General features: G+C 36.6%; 1 protein-coding gene across 1 annotated transcript in view; it reads left to right on the top strand.

Annotated features, from left to right (window-relative positions):
- The window catches only part of col23a1a (collagen type XXIII alpha 1 chain a), a 223,534-nt gene extending 220,101 nt beyond the window's left edge, over positions 1–3,433 (top strand). The window contains exon 32 of the mRNA XM_051649346.1: positions 1,625–3,433. Coding sequence (XP_051505306.1) covers positions 1,625–1,675 — 51 coding nt within the window. The 3' untranslated portion in view covers positions 1,676–3,433. The remainder of the gene's footprint in view (positions 1–1,624) is intronic.
- Positions 3,434–12,302: the final 8,869 nt, after the last annotated feature.

The raw sequence follows: 12,302 nt of genomic DNA, 5'->3' as shown, positions 1-12,302 counted from the left end.
ACAAGGGCCAAATTGTTATGGCCAGACGACTGGGTCAGAGCATCTCTGAAACGGCAAGGCTTGTGGGGTGCTGCTGGTCAGCAGTGGTGAGTACCTACCGACAGTGGTCCAAGGAGGGACAAACCACAAACCAGCGACAGGGTGTTGGGCGCATCGTTGCGTGAGGGCAACGAAGGCTATCCCGTCTGGTCAGAAGGTCAGAGTGCCCGCAGACTGGTCATGAGTGTCCATGATGACCCCTGTCCACCGTCGAAAGCACCTACAATGGGCACGCAAGTTTTGGAACTGGACCTTGGAGACTGGAAGAAGGTCGCCTGTTCTGATGAGTCCCGTTTTCTTTTACATAATGGGGACCGCTGTGTACGTGTGCACCATTTACCTAGGGAAGTGATGGCACCAGGATGCAATGTGGGAAGACAACAAGCCGGTGGAGGGAGTGTGTGCTCTGGGCAATGTTCTGCTGAGAATACCTGGGTCCGGCCATTCATGTGGACGTCAATTTGACACGTGCCTACCTAAACATCGTTGCAGACCAGGTACACCCCTTCATGGCAATGGTATTCCCTAATGGCAGTGGCCTCTTTCAGCACGATAATGCGCCCTGCCACACTGCACACATTGTTCAGGAATGGTTTGAGGAACATGACAAAGAGTTCAAGATGTTGCCCTGGTCTCCAAATTCCCCAGATCTCAATCTGATTGAGCATCTGTGGGATGTGCTGGGCCAACAAGTCCGATCCATGGCAGCTCCACCTTGCAAGTTACAGGACTTGAAGGATCTGCTGCTAATGTCTTGGTGCCACATACCACAGGACACCTTCAGGGGTCTTGTAAAGTCCATGCCTCGGGGGGTCGGTGCTGTTTTGGCGGCATTCAGAGGAACAACAGCATATTAGGTCATAATGTTTTGGCTCATCAGTGTATACCATTTGTTTTTTACATAAACTGTTTATGACCTTACCCCGATAAAGGAAAATTGTTTAAGGCATAGACATGAGATTATAAATAATTGATTATTCTCTGCTTTTGACATCAAAACGTACACAGACATGCGCACAACACTTGCACACACTGGAGAATGTGACCTTATCCCAATAAATGAAAACCATTTCCAGCATAATCTGTGGAAGAATGTGCATGTAAGCACGCTTAGTTATTAAGATGTTGGATTGTTTGGTATTCTTTTTCTCTAATGTTGGTTGTTGTTGTTGTTCTTTTGCAGTGATGTGTAACCTGAGGCATGTCATCTGTACATATTGATGTGATATATGTGGCAATTTCATACAGCTTTCTCTTTTTAAATATTTTTTACATTTTATAAAGCCGAAAGACTTTGATGAAGATTCATCAGTGTTATTTTTTCTTAAACATTTTTTCTGAAATTTTGGACCAAATAGTGGATGCTGCATTTTTGGTATCTACTTGGGTTAATCAATCCAAAGAAGATCTTTTTTTTTTTTTATCAAACAATTCACCGAGCCAAAGATGACAGTATTCTTCACTATAAGCTAAGCTGCCTGTAGAGTGCTCACAGACTGTTGCATGGGCATGCTGGACTGACCCACTCAACTGCTGCCGTTATACTGGTGGGAGTTTTGCATCAAATCCTTGTTTGTTTTTAAAGGAACAAGGGAGGCTTCAGAAGCTCAAGAGGAAGCGTCTCTCCCAGCCTTGATGTTCTCCAAGAACCCGAGGAGTTTAATTGACTTAACGGTCCCTCAAAAGACAGCATCTCAAAAATATTGGTTAATATTGACTGTCCTCAATGTGCATGTTGTATGAGGGTGCAAACAGCCCTCAGTTTGGTCAATATTTTTTCATGGAGGAACATGATTGAGATGAGCTCTTGGAGAGGATGTGAGATCAGGGATTGGCCTCATGGATGCATTTGCTCAGCAACAGCAACATGGGAAGCTATGGCATGGAATAATACAGAACCGATCTTTATTTTGGGATTACTATTGAACAGTAATTTACGATGATTAATTTCTGTTACTGTTAAATGCTTGGTTTATTTCTTATTTTTTAGCCGATTAATACAGGCAAAAATACATAGCAAGCATCAGGAAATGACGCCCAAAGACCAACTGTCAGAAGGCAAGCATTCGTACGTTATTGCAAAAGAATATACTCATTGACAGTAAAAGGATATACTGCATCTCTTTTAAAACAGCGCAGCATAATAGTGAGCAAGAAAAGTGTGTTATATTGTATCTCTTTATTTTTTATTTCTTTAAAACTACTGCATCTACATTTTGTTAGTGCACATTTGTTGTGATACTTTGTATGAGATATATGCTAACTGTGACTACCTGCCGTTACAATCCTTTATACATATTCCATAGTTTTGTTCATAGTAATTTATGGTATGTACTGATTGCTTTTTAAAGATGGTGAAAACTGAAGATTTTTTGTGAACAGTTTTCACAAAGAGCTGTTTTTAGATTTCAGAAAGTACTGCTGTCCTTTCTTTTATAGCATGAAAGCAAAGAAAGCAATTTTGTTGGTTTTATATTTACATTGCTTGGCTTTCAAAGATTCAACACAAAGAAAGAACATCCCAACCGAGGTGATGGATTTCCCCCCCAGAAGATTTAGCATGTTTAGCATACATTTCCAGTGGCATATTCTTCTTCAGGGATTTTCAAATCACTCAACCTACAGGGTTCCTCACACCCCACCCCCAATGTTCAAGCCAAATCTACACCCTTGAGGGTTCCCATGGTCAAAAAAATCTGGAAATATCAGGGAATGTTATACTTTCAATAATGTTAAATGACAGTTTGCTCTTTACAATGAATCGGTCACACTAAACACAAAGAGGTCTGTAAGATTCATTCAATAATTGGTTGGAATTTAAACTTTTTTTAATCCTCCAGTAATAAAAAACTATTGGAAAAGACATTAAAACTCAGTGGTTAAAAAAGTGTGGGAACCCTGTACATAAGCATTTTTTTAAATATATTTATTGGTAATTATCAAATAACCAGTGATCAACGCATGAAAACTTCTTATATACATATTGCTACACAGATAATGGGTTTGGATTTCTATGAACATTATTTGACAGACAAAGTTTGTCTTTGATTTACTGAGTGATTTAAGTAACTGTAAAAAGCATCTTGATTGACCAACAACATGATTGAGGCATTTTAGAAACAAAATAGAATGGGATGAAATTTCCAGAACATTTTACTCTATAACTTTTGTTTGACTTTCTTTACAGTGGTTTTAAATGCAAAGAATGTTGTATTATGAAGATATTGAAAGGTTTTGCTGCTGAATCAGTATTTGTATTTAATAGTTGATATGGGTTAAAAAAAAAAAAAAAACTGCATAATTAGCTACTGCTTGACAGCCATAACATGCATTCATATGCTTCTTAAAATATGTTTTATAAAATAGAAATTAAAGTTTGTTACAATTTAACCTATTTGAACTGGTCTTTCGTCAGAAGAGCCTGTCAATGAACTGGAGAACGTAAGGTTTCCCATCACCATTGTAGCTTTGAGCAAGGCATGAGCCAAGCCCTGACCCCACATTGGTGTTGGGAAGTGTTATTTATGTCATATTTCCAGTAATGAGCTACTTTTTCCAGCAAGTTATGTGATACATGACAAAACACTACATTGCTTTTTGTCCAATTGTATTGCGCATGCTGCAGCTGAGCAAACTGAGACATTATAATCAAGAAAAACAAAAGTAAATTGGTTTGTGTAAATGAACCGGTTAAAATAAACAATTCACCAATTCACCTATTCAGCGTTGGAAAGTCCAAATCATTTTAGTGAATGGATTTAGGACCTTTTATATAAATGAAGCAGTTCAATTCAGAGATTCACTTCAGCCCCAGTGTAGAAGTCATTCAGTTTTCTTTTTGAAGCATTTATGTATAAATTTGTCTTAAAATCTGATTTAATCTTCATCTAAGTTACAATAATGAATAAACAATCACAATCTGTTTTAACTAATAATACCCAAATTATTGTATTGATTTTGTACATATTGAATACATAATTCAAACATTCACAGTGTAGGTTGGAAAAAGTATATGAACCCCTAGGCTAATGAGGTCAACAAAAGTTAATAAGAGTAAGGAGTTGGCAAACCTGCCATCAAATTCATGAAATGAGATTGGAGGTGTGGGTTAGAGCTACTCTGACTTATAAAAAGCACTCAAACATTTTGAGTTTGCTATTCAAAAGAAGCATCTGCTGACATGGACCATGCCTCGCAAAAAAAGAGATCTCAGAAGACCTACAATCAAGAATTGTTACTTTGCATAAAGATGGATAGCGTTTCAAAGTTATCTCAAAGAGCTTAGATATTCATCCGTCCACAGTTAGACAAATTGTCTATAAATGGAGATGATTTAGTACTGTGTCTACTCTCCCTAGAAGTGGCTCAAAAGGCACACCACAGAATGCTCAGTGAGGCAAAAAAGAACCCTACAGTGACATCTAAAGACATGAAGGAATCATTGGAACTGGTTGACATCTCTGTTCATGAGTCTACTATATGGAAAACACAAATGAAGCCGCTACTTTCCAACAAAAAACATTGCTGGGAGCCTAAAGTTTGCCAAAGACCACACTGACACTCCACAACGCTTCTGGGAAAATGTTTTGTGGATTGATGAAACTACGGTTGAATTGTTTGGTAAGAATATGCAACACTACGTATGGCGTAAAAAGGACACTGCATACCAACATTAAAACTTCATCCCAACGGTGAGGTACGGTGGAGGGAGCATCATGATTTGGGGCTGACTTGTGGCTTCGGGGTCTGGAACGCTTGCCATCATCGAGGGAAAAATTAATTCTCAAGTTTATCAAGATATCCTACAGGATAATGTCAGGGTGGTTGTGCGCCAGCTGAAGCTCAATAAAAGTTGGGTGATGCAGCAGGACAATGAAACATCGAAGTAAATCCACTACAGAATGGCTCAAAAAAAGAAAATCCACCTTTTGGAGTGGCCCAGTCAGAGCCCAGACTTTAACCAAATAGAGATGCTGTGGAATGAGATTGTCGTTTTTGTTTCAGATGCATTTTGTAGAATTTATAGTAGGTTTTTAATAGAATTATAAAATGTTATAATTATTATAATATAGTTATTTTAATAATATAGTAATTATAATATAAAGTGATGAGCCAAAACATTATGACCATTTGCCTAATATGCTGTTGGTCCTCCGCGTGCCGCCAAAACAGCGCGGACCTGCCAAGGCATGGACTCTACAAGACCCCTGAAGGTGTCTTGTGGTATCTGGCACCAAGACATTAGCAGCAGATCCTTCAAGTCCTATAAATTTCAAGGTGGAGCTGCCATGGATCTGACTTGTTGGTCCAGCACATCCCACAGATGCTCAATCGGATTGAGATCTGGGGAATATGGAGACCAGGGCAACACCTTGAACTCTTCATCATGTTCCTCAAACCATTCCTGAACAATGTGTGCTGTGTGGCAGGGTGCATTATCCTGTTGAAAGAGGCCACTTGCCATCAGGGAATACCCTTTGAAGTGGTGTACCTGGTCTGCAACGATGTTTAGGTAGGCATGTGTCAAATTGACGTCCACATGAACGGCCAGACACAGGGTTTCCCAGCAGCTCATTGTCCAGAGCATCACACTCCCTCCACCGGCTTGTCATCTTCCCACAGTGCATCCTGGTGATATCACTTCCTTAGGTAAAGGGCACACATGTACACGGCCGTCCACGTGGACATGGGTCATCATGGGCACTCTGACCGGTCTGCGGCTATGCAGCCCAATACACAGCAGGGTGCAATGCACTGTGGTCATAATGTTTTGGCTCATCAGTGTACAGTCCTTGACATGTATACTATACATAAGGTTAATTGTTGGCCTTTTTGGGTGCTGCACGCATAGCGATACAGTATACTGTAGTTGCTAGGTGAACAGGCATTTTGTGTCAATATATATTGTGCATATTAGCACAACTGGAAGGTTTTATTGATCAATCAGCATCCAGAACAAGAACTACCCATTTTGTAAAAGCTAAAATAAGCAATTTGAAGCAAGACTTGTCAAAAACAATAAGCTATTATTGTATGCCATTGTCATCATGCATTTTTGCAAGATAATATTGGTTATTTTAAATGCCACGGTAAATAAGTAGATGCTTTATTATCCCCAAAATGCTCTTTAGCTTCTTTTCTTGGCTTCAAAAGAAATATAAATACTAAAAAAAGTGACATCTTTCTTTGATAAACAAAACAAGCAAAGTTGTTCATTGTGCTTTACAGCAAAGTTTTATTAGGAATCAAATATTGAAACTGAGCAATATGAACTGAGTAATACATGGTAGCAATTCAACACATCAAATGTGTTTGTGTTTGGCCTGAGATGCAAAAGCCACTTCGGTCTTCCAATTAATTATTGGATAACTAAAAAGCTGAGATCGAAGCACTACAAAAAAGAAACTACAACGGGTCAAGTCAAACAGGAATTGAAATATCTTAAAGGCAAATCATTTTCAACCAGAAATGTACAAAAGCAACAACAAAAAAGAGTCACGCTTCAGCATATACACCTTGTTCAAAACTTGTCTTTTGTGTGTAACAAAGGAAAAAAAAAGTATTGAAAAGACTTGTGTGGTGACGTGTAAAACACAGTGATATGAATGAGGTGCTTTCAGCATGCCAATGCAAACAATGCTGTAGCTTATTGCAAATGGACCACACACAGAACATAAAAAAACCACATCAATCTCAAGCCATCTCTAATTTATAGGACAAATAAATTAGAAAAAAATGGCATGACTGTTTATATATATATATATACACATATGTATATATATATATATATATATATATATATATATATATATATATATATATATATATATATATATATATATATATATATATAAAGTTAAGTTACAAAAACGGCACTTCAGCATGTTTCAACTCTGCATACAGATGGATACCTGACTATGTTTAGTCAAAAATGATTGTAAGGTTGTATGTTCCACTGTGGCATTAAACAGCTTTGTGAATTGCACTGCGATCACGAACAGCATAATATAGTACACAATGTTTTAACATTTGAAAAATGTGCTTTTTAACTATTAAAACATGCTGTTGTCACTGAAGGAATCCATAAGTCTAATGGTAAATAATGCTGAAACATACACAAATAATAATAAAAAATAAAAATAAAATGGTCCAAACAATTTATATCAGAGGATGCACTCATGAATTCTGTATTTCACACATTCATGTTCCTTTTTTAAAAGCAATGAAACAGCAATGGTGAAACTAAGTGTTATATCTCATACTTGGGGAAAAATTCAATTAAAAAAAGTAAATAAAACAGCTATCACGCTGGGCACTAACATTAGAGATAGTACGTCTCTTTCATCTAATTTAAAGGGAAAATCTAAGGTTGAGGAGAAAGGGTAAGTGTGTGTTTTGTGAGTGTGTGTGTTTGGTTACAAGGGACCAAATAGGTTTAAATGGCAAAAGACATTTATGAGTCAATTTGTGTAGTAATGTGTGTTTGTAGAATACAATAGACGAGGAAGCTTAAGAGAGCTCAAGACCTGTGGGGTCAGAAGCCAGAGGGAGTGAGAATGTTCATATCTCGATGTCTCAGTCTGTGACAGGATGTTTTCTTGCCCTCTTCGCCACTCATCTCCATCTTGGCAGGTTGGAAGTTGGCAGGATCTTCAACCATGAGGTTTACTTGAGTCTTCATGGCATCCATGGTATTAGACTTCTGAACCCCAATGTACGATTGCAGCGTGAATCCCCCTGAAGTCATGAAAAGAAGAACATTATACCTGACCCTATTAACTTTCTAAATAAGGCATCCTTGTAAATGGATGAAAGCATCCTGCAAAATCAGAGAAATACGTATATAAGATAGAAAGCCTGTGTGCTTCAAATTTATTTCAGTTCAGCGGTGCTCGGCAACTGATTATAGCAATAATAAATACACAGCACAAATTCTCCATTGTAACAAGTTCAATATTAAAATAAATATGAGACCTGTCTGTAACTAAAATGAAAATTCCCGTCAGCTTCCCATTAGAATTTCATCTGCTTTACAGACTGAATTTGATGGCAAACATTTATCTCAAATCTTTCAGAATGTTTTATAATGCTGCCCACAATATGACAGGACCTTAGTTCATTTCCACAGTCTTTTGACAAAAATGTACTTTAAGTCAATATTTCATCATGCCATTTTTGTTACATTTTTGTTTATTAGCACAATTTGTACTGTTTTCAAGAATTAACATTGATATGCAGGACACATGCTTAATCCAGGGTTTCTGCAGGTTTGAAGAAATTAAATTTAAGACTTAAGACTTTTTAAGGCCAAATGAAAGAAAAATGTAAGACCACCTTTGCAATAATAATAAAAAAAATAAATAAAATAAAAACACATTAAATAATTCTTTAGCTGGTAAATACAAAACCACTGAGATTATTGGATGTCTATTGTGCATTTATGTGTGTCCTTTTATTAAATAAGTTAATACAACATTAAAACTCAATGAAATCATTAAGAATGCATGTAGCCTAAAGTATGTAGCCTATATTGTGATCCTTCTCTTTAGTCACTTGCTTTCCAGCAAGACGTGACGCAATAGACCAACGCTTTGGCAATGTCACCGCTTATATCAAACACGGAAGTGGTGGCAAAAACCATGCGTAAAAGATAAACTTTTATCGGATTACGTTGTTGAAAAATGATCCGAGGGCTCTCGTTGACTGCTGTGGTTTCAAGATCATCAACAGAGCTGACTGGACTGAGAAGATCATTTCAACTCACAACTTTGCAGCAAATATTTATAGTGAACATGATTACATGTTTGTTATTAACTCATATCATTATAGTAACTGTATCGCTTAGAATATGTTTGTATTTATGATGGTTTTGTGTCATACTTTCATTTAATCATCTAATCTGTCAAATCTAACACAACAGTCAGCGGGCTTTCTGTCACCACTTACTGCGCACGCGCTGACATTTTTGTAAACAAGAGGATTGGTCTCTAGACCTTATTCACAGTAGCGCCATGTTTGATTTTTAATGGGAATGGAAACGAGGCTGTGAGGGATAGAGTCACCATTTCTTCAATGGCATGCACGGTATAAATCTGTAAAAAGCTCCAATATCCCATCGGATTTTCCATAACTCATGTTGTCTGGAGTTTTTTTGTCTACTGAGTGTCCTTGAAAAGAGATTTATCCAATGTTTTGTCTGCAGAACGATCCAAAAATACTTTAAACTGCAGTACAGCACACTGAAGAAACTGTACGTCTATCCCGCAGAGACTCGTTGTCATTCTCGTCAAATTAAATATGGCGCTGCTGTGAATAAGATCTAGCATGTGCTGAATAACATTTATATTGTTTTTCTTGGCAGATACATTTACCAAATACTTTAACAGGTAAGTTAAAGGGCAGTTCATTTAAAAATCTGTCATCACTGCTCACGCTTGAGTCTGTATGAATTTTTCTCTGTCATGGAGCTAAAAAGGAGATGTTAAGCTAAATGTTTAGTCTAAGTCACCATTCACTGTCACTGCATCTTATTTTTCATTCAATGTAAGTGAATGGTGACTGAAACTCCCTAATTTCTCCTTTTGATATCCACTGAAATAAGAAAGTCATACAGGTTTGCAATAACATGAAGGTGATGACAATTTTCATTTTTGTGTGAAATATCTCAAGTAAAAGTCAAAACTCCTCAGTTACCTTAAAAATGGGCGTTTAAAGTTGACAATATGTACTGAAAATGTAAACAGATTAAATTATGAAAGAGAACTGTGCTGCATAATTAGTTATGATGTATACTGAAAACAGATTATATACTAAATATTAAATATAGATAATATATTTTCATATTATGTATATTATTAATATTATATTTTGTATAATTATATTATTATTATTTTGTATATTATTACAATTTTTTTTTAATTGATTCAGATGGCAGAGAAAATCCCTGTATATGTCAGATGGAGCTCAAGAGAGATGGAGATGAGAGATATAACAGGTGTAACTCTGCAGCTGAGTAGTTCTGTTAGCTTTACAATTCTTGTCAAAGGTAATGCAAAATAAGGAAGCGCCACGATTTGAAAGGCAAATTGCAATGTTGACAGCTTTGTCGATTATAAACAGGAACGACAGTGTTAGCTCATCGCTCGCTTACAGAGACGCATAACGCCATTTGCATTTCTGATTAACGGGTTTATGAAGGTTTATACATGTGTAACATTGTAAGTTCAGTAAAAATGCACTTCCCTGCGCGCGCTCACACTAAACTCAAGCGTCAGCTGCTAAATGACGGATGCACGAGAGAGAGAGAGAGAGAGAGATGATTTTGATTCTGCTGTTTTAAGCGTCTCCTCTATTCACGCCCCAAAATTTTAAGACCTCAGCAAATGAAATTTAAGACTTCTTGTAATTTATTTAAGATATTTAAGACTTTTTATGGCCTTAAATTTTAAAAAGTAAATTTAAGACTTAAGGACCCGCGGAAACCCTGTTAATCGGTACTGTCTCTTTAAGACTACCAGCTTCAGTCTGTAAGAGCATTTAATGAGAAAACGTGCATAATTTCTTTAGTGAATACATGTGTGATTAGAATTAAATGTTAACTCGTTGTTGATTAAAAACAACTGACTGTAAAGAACAGAAAGGGTATTAAAAGAGACATTATTCAATGACATATGGATCCGTGGATCTTGTCTTTGGACACACAGAAATAGTTAAACCAAACTTTTACAATCAACACACAGCAAAATGACCTCTGTGCTAATTTCTCCACTATAGCACTCAATCACGGGTGAAATCTGAACATTTACTAGCCAGTGGCAGTGGCTCAGACATTTTTAGTCGCATAGTGTGAGATTTGTTTGCACATGCATGTGATTTATTTGCACGTAGATTGTAAGATCGATTTTTGAGATTTAAGAATCGATATAGAGATCGTTCAAACGTTTTTTTGTTTTTTACTTCATGAAACTTCATGATTTTGCCCCCACTTCCTGTGGCTCAAATTGGTATATTTACATTTCCAGGAGTTACACACTCCACTCGACTGCACATCCTAACACAGAAACTGATTGTGTGCAGCAGTGCACACTTATTCATTACACATGACGCATGTCCCGGGCTTAATAAACACTGGAGCGGATTTACTGTATGGAGAATGGAGACTTCACCCGCAAGTGGTGAGCCAGGTGTGGGAGAGATACGGGCAAGCTGACATAACTTCACATCACCCTGAATATGCTCACTCACTGTCATCTGAACCAGAGTCAAAAGCGAAACCGCACAAGAGAGACCCAGCGTGCGCGCGATACGACTGAACGGCAGCCAGAGAAAATAATAGCTTTGAGATTTTAAACTTCAGCAAATTAAACTTGTTATTTTGTATATGTATGAATAGTGTCTAATAATGCATTGGCAATGTACGTTTAAGTTTATCTTGCCAATAAAGCTTCATATAAACAGAATCTGCCCATTTGATCCTATATTACAAAAGTTCACTGGAAAACGACAGAAAGATTTTGCCTGACTCTTAAATAAAGCATGACCACTGATTTTATGGCATGTAAACATTTACTTTCATCAAAGATTTACCTGTAAAAATAATATTTCAACATGTATATAAATAATTAAAATGAATGATGACTAACCAATTTCTTGCAAGTTCTTTGAGACAAAGCATAAGTAAGTATATTTGATTATATATGAATGTAATATGTACCATGATTAATCACAATTAATCACAGAAAACTGCGCTTAGTTCATATTTTTTTTTTTGTATTGATTCACATTTTTTTATTTTTTATTATTGATTCTAATTTGAATTATTTATTTTTTAATATATAAACTGCAATTATTTAAACTTATGGTCCCACTTTATATTAGGTGTCTTTATCTACTATGTACTAACATTAAAATACATACAATATAATGTACTTACTGTGTAACTACATGTAGTTCTGCAAAATTCTCACAAGATTCACCTTTGCTCCTACCAAGCTTGAGGTATGGGTAGGTTTAGGGTTAGGGTTTAGGATTAGTGGTTAAGGTTAACAGTGTAACTACAGATGTAATTCAATGCAGGTACTAACCCTAAATGTGTACAATACAACAACATGTCCATAATAAGTATGTTCTATGAAATGCTTAAGTACATAGTAATTAAAGACACCTAATTTAAAGTGGGTCCAAACATATTTGATCAAACATATTGAAGATTAATATATCTAATATGCGAGATTAAACAAGATAAAATATAACAGGTTCTTGCC

This window comes from Myxocyprinus asiaticus, chromosome 22 (genome assembly GCF_019703515.2).
Source record: "Myxocyprinus asiaticus isolate MX2 ecotype Aquarium Trade chromosome 22, UBuf_Myxa_2, whole genome shotgun sequence".
Lineage (NCBI taxonomy): Eukaryota > Metazoa > Chordata > Actinopteri > Cypriniformes > Catostomidae > Myxocyprinus > Myxocyprinus asiaticus.
Note: the sequence above shows the minus strand (reverse complement) of the source record. Positions and strands in the feature narration are given on the sequence as shown.